The sequence below is a fragment of the Mus pahari genome, chromosome 1 (genome assembly GCF_900095145.1).
Source record: "Mus pahari chromosome 1, PAHARI_EIJ_v1.1, whole genome shotgun sequence".
Classification (NCBI taxonomy): Eukaryota; Metazoa; Chordata; class Mammalia; order Rodentia; family Muridae; genus Mus; species Mus pahari.
The window spans coordinates 81,957,059-81,976,441 of NC_034590.1; the positions used below are offsets into that span (position 1 = coordinate 81,957,059).

At 48.5% G+C, this 19,383-nt stretch overlaps 1 protein-coding gene across 3 annotated transcripts in view; it reads right to left on the minus strand.

Moving 5' to 3' along the window:
- The window catches only part of Dkk3 (dickkopf WNT signaling pathway inhibitor 3), a 42,372-nt gene extending 23,971 nt beyond the window's left edge, over positions 1-18,401 (minus strand). Inside the window, exons 1-4 of one of the 3 annotated variants that reach the window (XM_021198115.2) lie at positions 18,239-18,401; positions 17,461-17,696; positions 10,102-10,239; positions 8,171-8,254 (exon numbers count right to left, since the gene is read on the minus strand). In XM_021198115.2, coding sequence (XP_021053774.1) covers positions 8,171-8,254; positions 10,102-10,239; positions 17,461-17,673 — 435 coding nt within the window. In that variant the 5' untranslated portion in view covers positions 17,674-17,696; positions 18,239-18,401. Of the gene's footprint in view, positions 1-8,170; positions 8,255-10,101; positions 10,240-17,460; positions 17,697-18,190 lie in introns of all 3 variants that reach the window. The other 2 variants (XM_029546105.1, XM_029546111.1) reach the window with 2 other exon arrangements.
- Between the last annotated feature and the right edge of the window lie 982 nt (positions 18,402-19,383).

Genomic DNA, 19,383 nt, shown 5'->3' on the forward strand with positions numbered 1-19,383 from the left:
GCTAGAGGCTCCTTTACACTTACCTGCCTATAAGGCAATAGGCCCCAGAAGGACATGCTAGTGAATAAGTAGTGAATGAGGTAAATGACTAGGGCATGGATTGGAGATAGTCAAAATATAATAACAGGGTCTCATGTAGCTTAGGCTAGTCTTAAACTTACTGTGTAGCCAAAGATATCCCTAAACTCATGATCCTCTTGCCTCTACCTCCTGAATGCTGAAATAACCATTCCTAGCTGGAAGGAAATGTGAGAGACTCACTTTTACCTAAGGGGAAATGAAGGCACAAAAATCATTAAAACACTAATCAAAGTCACACAGCTAATAGGTGTGTGAACAGCTCTTAATTAACTTGCTAAAGAACTTCTGCTGGGGCATCTAAACACCCATGGGAAGGGGAGGAACAGGGACGCAGGGTAGAGGGAAGGAGGGCTTGCTGATTTCAGAGGTGGAGGCCACAGTCTCTAAGCTGCCATCACCTCCTCCCTTGTGTGACTCAGCCCATGAATTCACACAGACTGAGCACGGGGCTGGGCCTTGCTGGGCCTTCCCAGCTCCTTATCTGCTCCCCAACACCCCACTCTCCCTGGGACAGCCTGCAGTGCAAATCTGACCTTTCTCGGACATTGAGAGAGCTGGCAGAGTGAGCTCAACTTCTCTGTGAAGTGAGACTGTTTGCTTCAACTTCATCTCAGTGGCCACCCCTTTGAGTTTGAGCACACCCACAGACAAGCTCTTTTTTCTACTTGATCCTCCCTGAGGACCACCAACTGAGACACTCTGGAGAGCCAAGGCTGCCCAGAAATAAGCCTGAGGAATTGCTGACATTTTGAGTGCAATGCTCAGGTGGGAAACTCTGTAGGACCTCTCCTAACCCTAGGTGCATTCAGCCTTTGCCTAAGTGGCTGACCTCCAGGTTCACTCAGCAAAAATACTTGTCTATACTGAAATTATGCGGAATCTACAAGGTCTTTGAGGCTGACTTTAAAGATTATTTTTTTGTTTTATGTGTATGCCACATGTGTGCAGGTACCCATAGAAAGCCAGAAAAAGGAGTTGGATCCCCTGGAGCTGGAGTCACAGACAGCTGTGAACCCACTGATATGGGGCCTAGGAACCGAACTAGGGTCTTCTGCAAAGGCAGCAAGCACCCTTACACTGAGTCATCTCTCTATCCTATTAAAAATATTTTCAAAACAGTAAATCTATAAGGTCAATACAAATAGAAATTCCTCCAGAGGTTTCTACTGTATATTTTATCAAGCTTTTTATACATACTTTTTCCCTTAAAAATGAGATATTTTATGTGATACATGTATATCTTATACAACTTATGTAAGTACCTCTCTGAAATTGATTTTCTTACCAGTTTTGTTGAAAATATCCTCTTATCTTTTCATACCAATTTACATTAAACCAAAATAAAACTTATTTACTTGTTTTTTAAAGACAGAGTCATGTGAGCGGGCGAGGCGGCTCTGCCCCTTGGTAGCTGCAGCACTGGGTGCAGAGCTTGTCCTGGTGCTGTGGATGCGGGAGATCAGGCTGGCTGACCAACTCAGCTACCACCCAGCCCAGATCCAGTGGGTTCGGGAGATCAGGCTGGCTGACCAACCCAGCTACCACCCAGCCCAGATCCAGTGGGTTCGGGAGATCAGGCTGGCTGACCAACCCAGCTACCACCCAGCCCAGATCCAGGGCTTGGAGTTGGCCCACCCCAACGTCTACCCTATCTGTGAACTGCTGGAGCATGTGAAGGCTGCAACAGAGTATTGGAGAGGAGTCCCAGTGAGCATCTAGTACTGATAGTGTCGCAGAAGCCAGGACTCATTTGCAGTGAGCATTTGCAAGTAAAGATGTGTGAGCAAATATACTGTGTGACAGTTTCCACAGTGAGATTTTGTTTGTTTGTTTGCTTGCTTGCTTGCTTAATTTTCTTTTGTAGGGGAGGTTGCAAAAGCAGAGGACAGATATGAAGGAATGGGAAGATGAGTGGGATTGAGATACACAAAGAGTTTATAAACAAAACTAAAACAAACAAACAAAAGAAGCAGTCTCATGTAGCTCAAACTGGCCTTGGACTCACTATGTAGTCAAGAATGACCTTGATTATCTGATCCTCCTGTGTCCATCCTGAGTGCTTGGGTTTTAGGTGTGCAGCACCGTGCCCTGTTATCCCTGTGGTGGAGACGGAACTTAGGCCTCATCCATACTTGGCTAGTACCCGACCAACCGAGCTACATTCCTGGCCTGAAACTCATTTATTAAGACCACAGTGCTTCGATTCAAGACATGAAATCATTCACAGATGGCAGATTCCTTTTTGGAGGACACTTTGGTTGAGGACATACCAACCCCATGAATGTGTCTCCCCACGCCATCTTTACTTGGGAGTAATTATCCATGTCTCAGGGTGGCAGAGTTCTTCAATTTTCCATGTGATTTTTCTCCCGTGGTATTAAGGGTCTTCTACTTGGTCTGATGTAAGGGCATCACATTCTTTATGGTTTAGGGACTAACCATGGAGGGTCACAGCAGCCCAAGAGGCTTCCCACCAGGTCTGATTTCTTCTACAGAAGCAGGCATACACCTGCTACCAGGACTTACACTCTGACCATCAGCTCCTCTTCTTGTCTGCTGCTACGTGACGCATGCACAGAGCCACAACAGAAAGATCAGCTTGTGGCCAGGACCTTCAGCTAAGCACCCAGACTGAAGTAACTGTCCCACAGCTTCCTCCCCAGACAGAGGCAGCGGGGCTCTCCCAGACAGCGTCTGCTTGCTGTTGGGTCCTGGTCTTTTCCCCCAGCAGGTTGCTGGGAACCAGGGCAGTGGCCAATTACAGCCCAGCTTTCATTGTTTATCCTCAATAATGAGCGTGCACAGAGCCTTTGCCAATCTTCTGCATGGATTCCCAGAAGGCAGAGGTTGTGGGGATGAGGGAGTGTCGGATGCCTGCCTCCTGCCAATCTTGTGTATGTTCTCCATCTTGCACTGTGGCCGACCGAAGGAAAGGGCTACACTTCAGTCCTCAGAGCTGGCCTGACCCAGCAGGACTTCTCAAGGGGCTGAGTCTCTAGAAACTGCCTCAGCTGCCTTAGCAGGAGGCTTGTACCCTCCCCATGGGGTGCATGCGCATGCTCAGTCAGCCAAGCATGAGGACTTGAGCTCAATCTCCAGAATCTGTCTTAAAAAAAAAAAAAAACTTTAAAAGGCCAGGCATAGTGGTCTGCACCTTGTAATCCCAACACTGGGAAGGTAGAAAGAGGTGGGACCCTAGGTTCACTGGCCAGCCAGCCCCCCCCCCCCCACACACACACACATGCACCCTAATCCCCAGCATCCTGACATCTCTAGCACATCCATTAATTTAACAGGCAGGCCACAGCAGAGAGCAGGGTATGGAGGGGACAAAGGCACCCCCATGCAAGCCTTCCTCTGCGCTGTGTGCCCAGGCTGGGGGCAGGAGAGGCCTGAGCTGGATTCGGGTCACTGGGCACACTTTCTCCTCCCATTCATTTCTTTGTCTCCCAGGGATGCTATGTTCAAGTTCTCATGGGAAAAAAAAAAAAGAGAGAGAGACATTTGCCCTAAGCTCTGTCAGGGTGTAACATTCCATCTTCCCCAGGAGCAACAGGAGCAACAGGCAAGGTGACTTCGTACCAGGGAAGCCATTGGTTCTGCAGTCACAGCAAGGGCAGGCACACTGCCTTCATCCATCACCTCCAGACAGAAGGATGATGTCAACACCAGATACTCGCTTGAACAAAGAAATTACTAAGGCATTCGTGTTTCCACTGCCTGTATGGCTTTGGTGATGAAATCCATTCACCCGAGGCCTTGGAGTTTATTAGATGTGAATGAACCCATAGCTTCAAGCTAGGTGTGTTTGGGTGGAAAAACAGAGGCTCACTCTTATATCATCTAGGAAGGAGGGCCAATGCAGGCATGCTAGATCGTGTAGCTGCAGGACGTGTTTTAATCAGAAGACAGAGCCCTGCAAAATGGTAGCTTGGCTAAGTAGGCCAGACTCCTCTATGAAGAAGAGCTTCCTGATAATGCAAAATGGCTTGTCCTCCCCAGCTTCCAACTGCCACTTCCCTCTACTCCCCTGACGACGGAAGCACAATGGTAGGCCTGCCCACTGGCCCGAGAAGGGGCCTGGCTGAAGGCTCAACACAAAAGCCCCTTACAAAGACGTCAGGCCCTATCTGCATCAGCTGAGGCGCTCAGGTGAAATTACACGCCTCAGGGCGTTCACCCTCTCACGACTGAGTGTAAAAACAGACCAGTGCCTTACATAGACTGTGAAAGTTCTAGACAGGCATATAGTGTTACTGTCTGGAACTTTCCATGAACCTCCTCGGGTGACCATACATATGTATATGAACACCATATTTATAGAGAAGGAAAGGGAATTGTGCCTGGTGACCACTTTTAATTGAATTCATCTGGGAATTTTAAATCCAAAACATTTAGCGCTGTGTATGGCATATGGAGGTTTGAGTGGGTTGTGACTTTTGCTCTGCGGCATGGGACAGTTTAGTGTGAAGTGTTGTTAGAGCCCCCTGTAAAAACCAGTAAGATACAGAACTATGATGTGGGACAGTGTGACAGTGCACCACTGCTGTGATCCTTCAGAGGTGATCTGGCCTCCACAGCTTCCTGCTCAGAGAAAGAAACTTTACATCCTTTAAAGATAGCCCTCGGGGCCGGGGCGGCGGCTCAGTCGTTAAGAAAACATGCTGCTGTTGCAGAGGCCCGGGGGTTTGTTTCCCATCATCTACATGGGGACTCATGTAACATCAGTGCCAAGGGATTAGACATTCTCTTCCAGTGGGCCACACACATGTATATATGTGTTTACATACATGCAGGCAAAGCACTAGCACACATACAAAACTAAATGAAATGAAAAGAACCAGCTCAAGAGTCAGGTATAATCCAAGTGTTTGGAACACAGAGGAAGGAGGATCATGTCAAAGTTCAAAATCAATCAGGGCTACAGAACGGCCTTAAACAAACAAACAAACAAACAAGGACTCATAGAAGAGCCCTGTAGGTAATGATGCTTGCCACCAAAGCCTAAGGACCCGAGTTCAATCTCCAGAGAGCTGATTTGCACGAGTTGTTCTCTGACCTACACACACACACACACACACACACACACACACACACACACACACGCATGCACCACACCACACACTATAGATAGATAGATAGATAGATAGATAGATAGATAGATAGATAGATAGAGCCAAGGATGGGCAGGTAGCTAAATGAAGAGTGCTGAGGGAATTGGTAACTAGATGCCATTTTCTTGACACTTGACATGACCCCGTGACACTAGCTGGGCCCTTATTGAAGTAGATACAGGGCCTCTGTCAAATGCCATTCTGTAAAGCGAGCTTGTAAAGCCCCCACTCTGCTCTAAAGCCCTGTAAGTCTAATAGGGAGCAGGAAGAAGAGTCAGGCTCTGGGAGAAAAGCACTCGACCTCAGGACTCCCTTCTGGCCAATCACAGTGACATTTGTTCCCATAGAGAAACTCAACTCTCTCACTTCCCAGGGCCTAAGCAAAAACCAAGGAAAAATTGTGATAAGCCTCCATCCTCTGGCTTGGCTATGTGGCTCCCCTCTAGTGTCCTGCCTCATGGAGGCTACCTCACAAAGGGGTTCAGATGATGCACCACACAAAGTGCCATGTTTATGTCCTCTGTTACCCGATGAATACGGGCCATGTAGACTTTTCAACTGATGACCTAAGCTGGGCCACACACAGACCCACAAGGCCAGGCACACTCAAGAAATCTGGCAGAAGTCGCAGCACCCAGCACAGATGAGCTAGCAGCTGTCCTCTGGCCTAGGGATTCTCTTAGCATCTTTGAGGTCCTGTGTGTTTACCCACCCACAGCTCTTAGAATCACAATCCTGTCAACAGTAACTGAAACCTGCTATAGGGCCCTCATTAGGGCTGGAGAGGGTGAGGGTGTGCAAGGCTGTATTTCGATTAGGCCTGTGTAATGTGGTTGTGCCCTGTGTAACATGCACATGGGCCTCTATAATCTGAGCATCATTCTCCAGGGTGTCCCTGGAGTCAAGGGAAACTCTGTGAGGACTAAGGCATTCTTTCTGATTGACAGCCCTGTGAATCTGTTGCCATGCCCTTTCTACTCTGATGGCTTCAAACCTAGGCTCTGGCTCCTAGCAGCCTGCCTTCTTCACTCAGGAGTTCTCCAGTGTTAGGAAGACTGCTTGTGGCATGCCATGGCTGGCTGATTTGAGGCTCTCTTCTCTCTCTCTCTCTCTCTCTCTCTCTCTCTCTCTCTCTCTCTCTCTCTCTCTCTCTCTCCTTTCAAAAGCTTGTCCTGCGGCCATGGCTCAGGTAACCAACATTTGCCCTGCAAGAATGAGGACCTGGGTTCTAAATGCTTGCTATGACGCTCCATGCATATAATCCCCAAACCAGCAAACCACATGGAAATGGGAGCCTTGCTGGGCAGCCCTAGCCTCATTGGTGAGCTCTAGACCAATGGGAGTTTGCATCACAGGAGGTGGAAAGTGTTCCTGAGGATAACACTTAAAGTTGTCCTCTGGCTTCCCCACGCCCACGCATACATATGTGTTAAAAGAAAAGGGAACTTGTAAGCCAGTCCTGTTAGGTTTGTCAGGTGGCCTGAAACAGTTGAAGAGTTGAGTGTAGAAAGTTTGAAGCTCTAGGAGAAACGTGGGACATTTCTTTTGAAGAATATAACTTTGAACCTAAAAATTAAATCACCTTTTAGAAATTAAAAGCTTGCAATTCCTATAAGACATGATGTATTTGAATTTACATGTTAAACCTTATAAACTTAAAGTGTGATTTTTATGTTAAATTTAAGGAAACTTAAGTATTCCCTTAATCACCGAAGGACAACTTTTATTTATTACCTAGAACAACTGTATAACTTGCTGTTAGAAATTTTGATATTGGGACATTGGTTACATGGGTTATTGTTTAGGATCCTAAAATACTTGTAGGGAAGAGTAATTTCAAATAAAAGTTAATTTGAAAAAAAATAAATAAATAAAGGGTACCTGCCGCCCTCCCTTCCTGCCCTTGTTAGCCCTGGCTTAGTCTTCCTTCAAGAAGAAGGAAAAGGTACAGTGTATGAGCTGATAACTAGGAAGCTGAGGTGCCCCATTCACAGAGCAAAAAACAAAAAGAAAGCTCAGGCTTTTGGCTCTGCCCCTTCCAGTCCACAGCATCCAGTGCACAGCAGCACTCATTACATCTCCCTCTATTCTCCCTTGGAAGGTGGCAGCCTCTGTCACACAGCCCAACCAGCCCCCAGCCTGTGGTAAATGTCTACTAACTCCCCCCACATTTAAGTACTAGGCCAAAACAAGCAGAAAAAGAAACAAAAAGAAAGTTCTGACTGCCAACCAAAACACCTCCCCCTTCCTAGTAATCCCAGTTCAGCAGTGAGGTCAAGAGTGGGCACAAGTCCCAGATACCTTTGCCAGGGCTATGGGAGACAGCTGGTCAAAGAGGCTGTCCCCCACAAGGAAGCATATTGTCTCCTGTGACCACATCCACTTGCGGGGAATTCTCCTCCGGCCTGGAGATTTGATCTGTGACTCCCATTGGGTTCTCCCTGACTTTAGTGCATGTCACATCCCTGCCAACTGTAGGACTTTATAATCCTACAAAATCCAGCACACCTTTTGGCTAAGCCACAGGCAAACTGCAACAGCAGTTATGAGGACCGGAGTCTGATGCCAGGGGTAACAGACAGCCTTCTTCACCTTTAGGTACTGGTTCACAAACCACCTAGTCAGAGTTAGGGTTATATAAATCATGGACCACCCCCATTGTCTCTGGACAGACATTTTATCAGCTGGAACACACAGTCTGTCACCAAAGGAATATATATATATATATATATATATATATATATATATATATATATATCTCACTTGTTCCCCTTTTGAATTTGAGGCACAAATCACAGCTAGATTCAGCAGCCCTTGTTTTTGTCCAGGTATCTGAAGGCATAGCCTTCTCTCAGGCAGGCGATGGAGGAATGGGACCCACTGGCGGTGACAAGGCTGGAGAGTCTAGATCTGCAGACTATGCCGCACAGAGGTGCGTTACTCTGGGGCATGAAAGGAGAGAGATGGTAACTTACATGGCTCCTCTTGCCATCTTCATCCCCTACAGATGTAATGACTGTCTCAGAAAAGACCATCTGTCCACTCTGGTTGTTGGTTATCTACAGACAAACACAGGTATGGTAAAAATGAAACAAGGAATTCTGGGAAAAATCTCAAGACTTTGTTTTCACTTTCTGAAGTGGGAGGCACGGGATGCCCGCGCTCCCTTCTGAGTTGTCATCACCTTACTGCCAGCGGACAGAGTTCCTGGAGATATTCAGAATCCACACTGTCGGGTGACTGTGCAGAGGAACAAGGTGATAGTGGACAGCACAAGACTGGCGCCTGCCACCTACTAAGTACTCAACACCAGCTATTTTTATCACTCTTGGAGCTCATCACTTGGCTCTCGGTGTCAAGATTCTTTTTGACAAAATTCCAGTCTGACCAGTGTGATAGCAGAGGCTTGTAATCCCAGCACTTGGGCTGTGGAGGCAGAAGCATCAGGCGTTCAAGGTCATCCTTAGCTATAAAGTAAATTGGGGTTCAGACTGGGCTGCAGGAGGATCTGTCTCAAATAAATAAATAAATAAATAATAAAAATCCCATCCATGCATCTAACCAAACAAATGTCTCCATAAGCGACAAGATGGTGAAAGTTCTTCACACAGGGATCTTGTTCCTGCTTCTGGGCTACCTGATTCTGTCCTAGATCAGCAAGGAGGCAGCCACTCCCTCCTCCTCCAAGGCCAGGACAAAAGATGAGTCTGCGTGGTCTAAAGTGTCCTCTGAGCCCCAGCTCAGTTGCCAGCAACTATCTAGTCACTTCTCTTCCTGATTTGGGTTTCTCATTTTGACATTATCTATAAAGTCGATACCAGCTTTACTACCTCAAAAGTCGACAGCCAGAGACAAGCGAATGTGGCCAATATACAGAAAGGGATCAGCTTCAGCTTCCCAGGCAGCAAGGGCCAATCTGCAAGGCAGCAGGGCACCACCCTCTTCTCCTTTGCTCTCTTTTTCCTCCTCCAAGGTCTCAAGTCATCCAGGCTGGCCTCCAAGTCACTAGATAGCCAAGGCTGGCCTTGAACTCTTGATCTTCCTTTCTTCACTTCTTAAGCGTTGGGATTACAGACAGGAGTTAACACGCCTGGCTCATGCTTTAGAATTTTCACCTGAATATTTCATCCCCGTGAAAAGGAATGGTGACCTTTTTATTTTATTATTTATTTATTCTTTAACCCTTCCCTGGGCACTTTTATTATCCCACAATGCACTTCTTCCTCTCTAGGAAAAGGATGTGTGCAATACTTTCTGAGCTCTGCACAGGCAGGTGCTCCACAGAATGCTTGAGAGCCTGTGCTGGTAGCAACTTGGGTCATGTGGCATATGCCTTTAATGCCAGCACTCAGAGATGGTGAGGCAGGTAAATCTCTGAGTTCAAGGCCAGCCTGGTCTACGTTGTGAGAACCTATCCTTTCAAAAACAATGTTTCCCTATTGTTTTTGTTTGTTTTCTGAGTCAGGACTGGCTGTCCGGTAACTGCCTCTGCTTCCCAAGTTGCTGGGATAAACGTTGTACTCCACCACACCCAGCTGAAGGTTTTTCCTCCTTAAGACGAGCTGTGTCACGAAAGAGCAGCTCCTAAGGGAGGAGTGAAGCCCCACCCACCATGAGGTCTCTTCAACCCTGACACAGGCACCCATGGAAACCTAAGAGGCCAGAGCCTCCTTCCCACCTGAGTAGAAGCCTCAGCTGCAGGACATGGTGTAAGAAGTGCAGAAGCCATTTAGTGCCTGAGACATGCCTGTCCCCTTGAACAGCACCGTCCCTTCCTTTGGGTTTTAGTCTGCTTTCTATAGCTCTCACTTCAACATCATAGCTTGGTACCCTACCTGTCAACGAGCCCCCCGTTCCCCAGCGGGCTGCCTGTGGGAAGGAGCCTTGGCTGTGCCACAGCCCTTACCTTGTGAACTTCCTGGTGCACGTGGACTGTGTTATTTCCCACCCTGGTCTCGGTGCTGGTCTCGTTGTGATAGTTGGGAGGTAAGCTTGCCAGGTTCACCTCAGAGGGCATTCTAGCAGCTGCTTCTTCTGCTTCCATCTATCAAATTGAAGAAGCAAAACTGTTTCTTTCAGTTATAACTGAGGTGAAGAAAAGGGGCCTCCTTCTCTTCCCCTCTTCTATAGGTGTCAAGACTGGTGACAGTGGCAGGCCACTGAGTGGCCATTAGACATGAGTTCCAAACGTTTTACATGACCTCAGAAGGGTTACCTTATCCAGCAAGCCTAAAGACCTGAGTTTTATCCCTGGAACCCACGTAAAAGGGTCGGATGTGGTCCCTCCAAACTGTAATCCCAGCACAGCTACAAGGGTGTGGAGGCAGGGGCTGGGGAATCATCGGGGAGTCCACAGAGCAGCAGCAGAGAGACCCTGCCTCAACAAGGTGAAGAGGGAAACTGACATCCGAACATTTGTTCTGATCTGCCACACATTCAACATAACACACACGTGCACATATACACACCTCTCCCCTCAAACACTTCTGCTTTTTATAAAGATTTGTTTGTTCGTTTATGTTATGTATGTGAGTACACTGTTGCTGTCATCAGACACACCAGAAGAGGGCATCAGATCCCATTATAGATGGTTGTGAGCCACCACGTGGTTGCTGGTAATTGAACTCAGGACCTCTGGAAGAACAGTGCTCCTAACTGCTGAGCCATCTCTCCAGCCCCCCACTTCTGTTTTTTAGTCTATTTCCTGTTGATCTCTTTGACACTTGTGGCTTTCTTTGTATTGCCCATGTCAATTTTTTCCCTTTTAATATCACCACCTCCTAGGAGATAAATATTAGTATTCTCACTTTACAAGTATCTAAACTGAGGTTCACAGAGTCCAGAGGAATTCCCAAGATCCCCAGTGTAGTGTGGAGTTGAAAATTTGATCATTGGTCCTTGCCCAGGCCTTGGTAGCCTAACCCAGAAGTCACCTACATTAAATTCCCACACAGCCAGCCAGCACCTTAATCTCTTTCTCTGGCCACAGAAATGTGCTCAGTCTTTGGAAGCCTCAAGTACTAATGTCTCCAACGAGGAACGGGGGGGGGGGGAAGCAGCCAACTTTCTCACGTGTAAGACAAGTATCTCTGTCACCCCCAGTGGGATTAAACCCCAAGTGACCAAGGCAGGGTCCTTCTCAGGGCCTAGCCTTTGCTGGTTTTCTCCTTCCCTCTTCTTTTTTAATTCCTGCAAGAATTTTTTGGGGTTTGTTCCCCCAACTAAACAATTTGCTGCTAAATCCTTGTTACAGGATTTGGTGTATGTGGGAAGACTGAAACTCAGATAGCTGGAATATCCTTCAGGAGTTCCCTTCCCTACCCCATCTCCTAGCGACTCTGGGGGTGGCTCTTCTATGGGACCGAGAGATGGGTTCCTGGACCCACATCCCTCCTTGTCCTTCGGAAGCATTTATCAGTCCTTCTTTGGTGCCAGGCTTCTGAGGTCACACCCTCAAATCTTCTGGTCCTGGGAGCCTCACTGTCACCTGTGTCACAAACAGCAGTGACACAAGTTTACACTCGGCTTTTCCTTCCAGATCTATCATGTCTCCAGCCCTGGTGAGTGGGCAGGTGACAGAGTGACCATTCCACAGCTCCACAGACACAAGGGCAGCCCAGGTCATGGACTACAGAGCCTACCCGAGGCTGTCTCTCGACAGCTCTTCCCGCGTGAGGGAAGAGTGAAGCTTCCTCTACCATAAGGTCTCTTCAACCATGACAGAGGCACCCCTGAAGACCTAAGCGGTGTCTCCTTCCCCCCTGTGAAGAAGCCTCAGCTGCAGTACATTGTGTGGTAGGTGCCTCAAGCTCTCTAATATGCTGAGTTATTTTGATTCTGGAAAACAAATCTCAGAAAGCATTTTTCCTACTGAAAACAATCACTTTCTCTATCCCCCTCCTTCCTTCCTTCTTTCCTCTCTTTCATTCATTCATTCTTTCTCCTCTCTTGACTTGTCTCATGTGGACTGGCCTCTGACTCACTTCGTACCAGGGGCTGGCTTCTAACTCCCCGCTTCCTCCTCCTGAGTGTTTCCATGAACTACAACACCCTGCTCCCATTCCCTAAAACACTATAACACCCCCCTCTCCCACCTCCCTGCCCAGAAGGCCAAGCTGCTGAAAACAGAGGCAACACAAACACGCTGACATAGACATAGAAGCACACACAGTTCACCCAACAGCCTCAGGTGCCTGCCTCAGTCACGCTGTGCTGACATTGTAAAGGGGTGACGCTGCTGTTCCATAGATCCACCACTACGTCCTTGTAAAGTCCCAGTCTTACTCATGTGTGTGGTCACTATGAATACCCACAGCACTGCCTGTCGGGATGGTGGGGTTCACTCTCCTGTTAGGGGCAAAGAAAACAAGCCTGGCAGAGGCCATCATACCAACTGGCAAACGGCAGAGCTTGGGTTAAAATTTAGGTCTTTCTGATCTCAAATAGAATGCCTTTCCTGAACAGTCCAGGATTCTCTATTCCCCAGTGACTTACACACTTATGGGAAGAGTCCCACACAAACCAGTTAAAGATAACTGTGGCCCTTCTCCTGCGATGGTGTCTACTGGCAACTGAAGGGTTTAAGGAAGAAAAGTAAGGTCTCAGGAGGAGGCAGAGGAGAAAGAGAAGGGAATGCAGGATTGGGCTGGTCCCAAAGGATAAGAGGATTTGGATACAGGAGTTGAGAATGCTAGAGAGTTCAGAGGCAAAGCTGGAGCATCCTGAATAAACAACCATCCGCATGCTGTGAGCTGGAACAGAGGGACCATGCTGGGCACAGAAGGAAACTGAGCCCTAGGTCAACAGAGGGACCATGTTGGGCACAGGAGGAAACTGAGCCCTAGGTCAACAGACATGTATAAAGAACATCTCTAATACAGACACTGACCTGTTTTTTAACCAGAGATGTCAAGGTCATTCAAATATCTTAAACAAATACCTGGGCCCCTTTCTAGATGCACCAAATTGTCACTTCTAGAGGCGGGAGTCCACAGTCATTGCATTTTTGGATAACCAGGAAGATTTCCTTCTTCCTGCTCCTGGAAACTGGAAGCTACAATAGATTCTGTACTAGCTATGAAATGATTTAGAGTCCAGTGTAGAAAGAAACTGGAGTCAGGAGACTGGCCAGAATCAAGTCTGGATAGCAAAGGTTTCCTGTAAACTCTAGAAGGACCACGATGAGCTTTGAATTAGATAACCAGCTGCCTGAAGAGCACCACAGGGTAACACGGGAGGATGGGCCAGGGTTCTGGAGTCAGACAAAGGAAGCTTACGCCCCAGATTTACCCCTAAATAACCACCTCACCTTGGGCAATGCTCCAGGCCCCTCTAAACCACAGACTGGACACAAGTGAGGACACTCCCCACTTTGTTCAGCAGGTAAAAGAATTAGGGAACTCCCAGTCTGAACATCAATATGGCACCTGTTGCAGGGTTAACAGGCGACGGGAGCTGCTGTGTTCTCCTTCTAGCAAGCATCCTATAAGGAAGCAGATGGTGAAGAAGGCAGCTTGGGAGAAATGGGAGGAGCAAGCAGCCAACAGCTCCCATTATAACAAAGTGGAGAAGAAAGAGAAGGAACCACGACTAGACGGGATGGATGGGAAGGAAATGACATTTTTTAAGAAAGGGACCTGGCAGGCATGTTTAGCAAAAAGTAAGGTTTAGCTGGAAATAAGGAAAGCAAGGTATTATAGAGGGTGTGTCCGGATAAAGACTGTCTTAATGTGTTCTGAGTTCCATTGGAACTGGAATTGTAGAGTTTGGCTTTCAGATAGCTGGCAAGTCCCCAAATCTCCAGGATATTGATGGCTAAGCAGACCCTCTCAAACCCCACCCCCTCTCTGCCAGTGGCTATATCAACACAATGAGCTAAGGACTATTTAATGAAACCATAAACTAAAAGTATAGTTAACCACGGAGTCTTCAACCACAGTGACTCCTGCCACCAGCAAGAGAAACTTAAGCCCGAAGCAGCAGTTGCTTCACAGCAGAAGAATGTGAACGCTGTTAGAATTGGCCTTTGCGGCCCATCAAATTCATGGGTATTAAAGGAGCATAGGCGGGAGACTGCACAGAGAAATCCAGGCTTGGTATCGGGGTGCTTCCTAGGACTCAGTCAGACAGTAAGAGTCCTCTGTAATGTGCCAGATCCAGGCTGGGAGATGGGGCCTGGGTAAAGGCAAGCCACCAAACCCTGGCGGTCAGAGTTCAATCCCCAGGACTAACTGGTGGAAAGAGAAAACCTATTCGCTAAACTGTTTACTGACCTCCCCATGTATGCAGTGGCGTGCGCACATATACACACACACATACCAAATTATCATATATACTAAAACACTTCTAATATACCAATTATAGGTGTAGCAACAAGGACAGGGGAGATAAAGTGACTCTATCCTTAACATATACTTCTTAAGGACATGGGATAATGAAACAAGAAAACCAGGAACTTCTCAGATCTAAGATGTTGGAGGATTTGCTTTCTCTAAAGATAATCCTAGAAAATCAGCTACTTTGTCCCCTAAGAGACATCAACAGCCTGAGGCAGCTGGAAAAAATAAAAGGCCAGGAAGTTACTTGAAAGCAGATTCATGGTGCAACTATGTAAACATTAACTGCCTCTGGCTCAGTCCTTCCCCATTCCCTTGGATAGCAGCTAGACAACAACTGTCCTGTGTTTATGACATTTAAGAGACTTTCTGGAAGTTTCTTTAAAAAAAAAAAAAACAAAAAACAAAAGCTAGGCTGTTGGATGGCTCAGAGAGTAACAACGCTCACTATGTAAGGCTCCCAGCCTAAAGTCAACCCCCGGGACCCACGCAAAGGTGAACGGAAGAGCCAACGCCACAAAGTTGTCCTCAAACTTCCACACATTCACTGTGGTGCATAGGTATGTGCACATGCAAGCACACACACCCACATTCACACATAGACACACACACCATGCACACACATACATATACAATAATAATAAATAAAAATAAAAGTTATTTTTAAAAAGCCATTCGCCAGTTTTCTGTTCTCTTTCTTCCCACCCTGCTCCAGTGCTGAGGATCAAACTCAGATTCAGAGCCTCAGGCACGCTAGGCTCTACTGCTGAGCTACAGTCAGGGCCCATGACATTTTAAAGATGGGTTCCACTGGACTCTATCACATGCTGGTAAGTAGTGTGTTATCCACGCTACTACTGTTTGTTTTCCTTTGTTCATTTTTTGGTTTGTAATAGAGGGTCTCACTATGTAGCCCAGGCTGACCTCAAACCTCCCAAGGGCTGCGACCCAGGTCAGTACTACTAACCTTGGCCACAGTACCAGCATTACTATGACAATAATGATAGCCATCATTTCCTGAGACCCAACAGTCCTTCTTAATTATAATGACCTCATGAAGAAGACACTTGGTCTATATCTACCTGCTTTTCTTATACCAAATTTTGACCAGGTAATTTGCTTTTCTAGAATCTTCTCTTTGATCCTGAGGATGGGTCAAAGATTTTCTCCAATTCAGACCCTGAATCCCATCACTAATAAATGGCAGTGCTGAGATGGAATGAGAGGCAATTGGTCCCCACTGTTTAGTGCCCCCTTTCCTATCACCACAGCCCATGAGGACAATCTAGGGAAAAGGCCACTAACTTTGTTAAATGTGATGATCAATGTCTTTGGTTTGCAGCCAATCTGCGCAACTGAAGCAGAAATGTATCCAGATGGGCATCAGTGGAGCCATGATAAAAATTTCCATGGGAAAAGCACGGCACTAAGGTCCGATGGGGTCCTAAGCTGCACTGTGGCATAGATGCTAAGCAGTCCTCATTGGACACTGATCTCAGAAAGCCCTGCTATAAACCTTCTCAACTGCACTTCCCAGTGAGCTAAAACATGGAAGTGCTGTTGTCAGCGTTCCTGGGAATCCATGTGCATGGGGGAAAGTCCTACAACCCAGGTAAGGACAGCAGGAGCCCTGACTTGAGCAAGAATGGTCATGAGCTCCATGCAATCTACAGCTACAGACTTGGGGGCTGGTTGACTGCCCCCTTCAATTACGTTACACACAAACCATTCATAAGCTCAGAAAACCTACAGGCCTGTCTGGTAGATATTCATACACTGTTCATGTCCCTGTCTCCCAATCCAGTGTTCCCTGCAAAGTCCACCAGGCTGGCTTGAGGAATGGAAGGCAAAACACACCCAAAGGACACAAGGCTGAGGGGAAATCAACCTATCGCAGCAGGCGATGGCCAACATTTAGAACTACCTAAGGTGGTTACCACAATAGAGACTATAAGCGCCCAACCCACTGGTCTGGTTCACTGCAATGGCTGGTTCCGTCCAGATCCAAATCCCCATCTCACCAGAGGCCAAGGACGCTAGCCTACCGTGCTGTTCAGAGGATTCAGGCAGCTTTCAACATGGTCGGGGGCCATCTTAGGAAACAGGGCGGGGTGCCATACAAAGTGTTGGCCCCTGGAATGTGAGGAACCAAAGTTTGCCTCTCATCTGCCAGGTACTACATTTTTGGGACTTCGGCTATTCTCACAGGAAACTGAGGTCGGGCTGCTAAACCATTGATCACGGTCCACTTACTGTTGAGTGGCAGAGAATCTGAACCTTGGTCTCCAAAACGCACTGGGTGTAGGTGAATAGGGTTGCTGTGCACATGTCCTCCCTTCTGACCACTCACTATGGCATGGTCTTAGGACTTACTTCAGCCCTCCTTTGCGCTGCCCCACAACACATTTAAGGGAGCCAGACAGACTGCCAGCAGAGCTCAGGATTCTTTTCCGCATGACTAGCATCCTGACTGTTTCTTAGGGAAGATGGTACAGGCTCAATGCCCAAGGGACACGTTGGAACTTGAAGCTGCCTGCAGCTGCCCCAGCCTCTGCAAACCCATTGCGCTGAGACACCAGAGTGGCCCCAACCTCAGCTCAGCTCCAACAGGGGACAGCCAGCTGCGACACTATGGCTCCTGTTCCTTAGGAAGAATTCCACCAAACCTCCCTTGCTGGACAGGGATGCATTCAGACCTTTCGGGGGGGGGGGGGAGGCAGACAGAACTGGCTGAAAGTAAGGCTCACCCAGCACTGCACTCAGGGCACTCCACGTCTGCCGTCAGGCCTTTTCCAGCTCTGCACAAAGCCAGGTCTTTGGTCAGTGCTGCAACCATCGCTAGAAACATCTCCCCCACCCCCAAGCCCCCACACCCACTCCCTTTCTCATTCTCGCACTTTCCGAGCCAGGAGCCCTCAGGGTGCACCCACCTCCTCCACGGCGCTGCGCAGTTTGTGCTGAGTGTCTTCCATCAGCTCCTCCACCTCTCGAAACATCTCATTGAGCGTAGCTTCCTCCTGAGGGTAGTTGAGAGCCGGGCCAGGCTCCGCCGGAGTCCAAGTGGCCGTCGGGGAAGGAGCAGGGGCCGTGGGGACCGCCACCGCCAGTAGCGTACACAGCAAAATACCCTCGAGCCGCTGCATGTTTGCTCCGCGCTGGCCGCCGCCTGTGTGTCCCGGAACGCTATCAAAGACTGCAGGACCACCCCTCTTGCCCGTCCCGCCCCGCCCCGCTGCTCTGCCCGCCCCCAGATGGAGCGAGACCCAGCCCCCTCCCAGACTCAATCCCTGCTGGAAACAGTGGTGACTGCCACTCCAGCCTGGGTGCCCTCTGCACTCCAAGCCCCCCAACCCCTTTCTAGTACCTAGGGAGAGCTCCACTTGACACGTTAATGGAAACCCAGCTCCGGAACCAAGGAACCCAAGTCTTCTACTCTTACTAGCAGACCACTTGCCCGGACCAGGAGACATTAGCTGGACTACGGGTTCGAGTCCCGACCCTTCCTTTACTAGTTCACCAAGCAATTCTATTGCTGGGACCTCCTGGCCCTTGACTCAGGCTCTAGCCTCTCCTAGCCCCCAGCAGAGCTCGGCAGAGCCCTCTTCCCAGATCATCCTCCTCCCATCGCGATACAAATGCACGGAGCCCCCCCATCTCTACCTAAGGGAGACCCAGCTGGGCTATCCCCACGACGATGACTCCGCTCACCCACTTCGAATGAACAAAGCTGAGCTGCAAGATGAATCTGGTCACGACCGGTCTCGGGGCTGCCACAGAGCAGCCAGAGAGGCACTGTGTGCGGCTAGGATGCAGAAGCGCCTGTATCCAGAAAGCCCGCAGCTTCGCCCCCAAGTCCACCACGCCTCCGCCCCGCGGGAGGGGCGGTCGCACAGCCAATCGCTCTCCAGGCCGTCTGCGACCTCAGCTCACTCCTGCCTCTAAATCCTGGGAGGCCCAGTCTGCAGGGATCTATCCTCTTCCTGGCAGCCCCCTACCTCTGCGATAGCCCAGGTTTCTACTACATTTTACAGCCTTCTTGAGTCTCACCTTGCTCGCTCTAAGCCTGCCTCTCTGCCTTGGACCCAGTCCTAAGGGATGGAATCCCAACCCCTCAGCCATCACAAGGTAGTCTAGACAGTGCCCAGCCAGGAAAATCCACCTTTGGCCATGAGAATGGGTCAACAGAAGGTCAGCAAGCCCCTAGACAGGCGACATAGCGAAGTAGCTAGGAAGGAAACCAACAGTCCCAGTCCTGCCAAACTAGTATGGTCTGTAACGTAGCTTGATGTATGCTGCATGCTACAGCATACGTGTAATTCCTACTTAATATGCACGATTCATGAAGAGGGGTCGGGGCTCGGAAATGGGCTGTGTACCTGAGATAGCAACCTGGACTACTGGCAGTTATCTCTTCAGTGCCTAGAAAAGGGGTACTTAAAAAAACAAAACAAAGCTGGGTGGTGGTGGCACACGCCTTTAATCCCAGCATTTGGGAGGCAGAGACAGGTGGATTTCTGAGTTCGAAGCCAGCCTGGTCTACAGAGTGAGTTCCAGGACAGCCAGTGCTACACAGAGAAACCCTGTCTCAAAAAACAAACAAACAAACAAACAAAAACAAAAACAAAAAAACGAAAAGGTGTTTCCAAAAACCCTTCTCCCACTTCTTTGATTATCTATCCTGATTCTTCCTCATCAGTTTCCCTGATCTCTCTCTCTCTCTCTCTCTCTCTCTCTCTCTCTCTCTCTCTCTCTCTCTCTCCTGTCTGTAGCAAGCTAGCTGTTCTTCCCTCCCTTCCAGTCCCCTCCTCTCCCCCCTCCTCCCCCCGCTTCCCCTCCCCTCTGCCTTCTTCTCC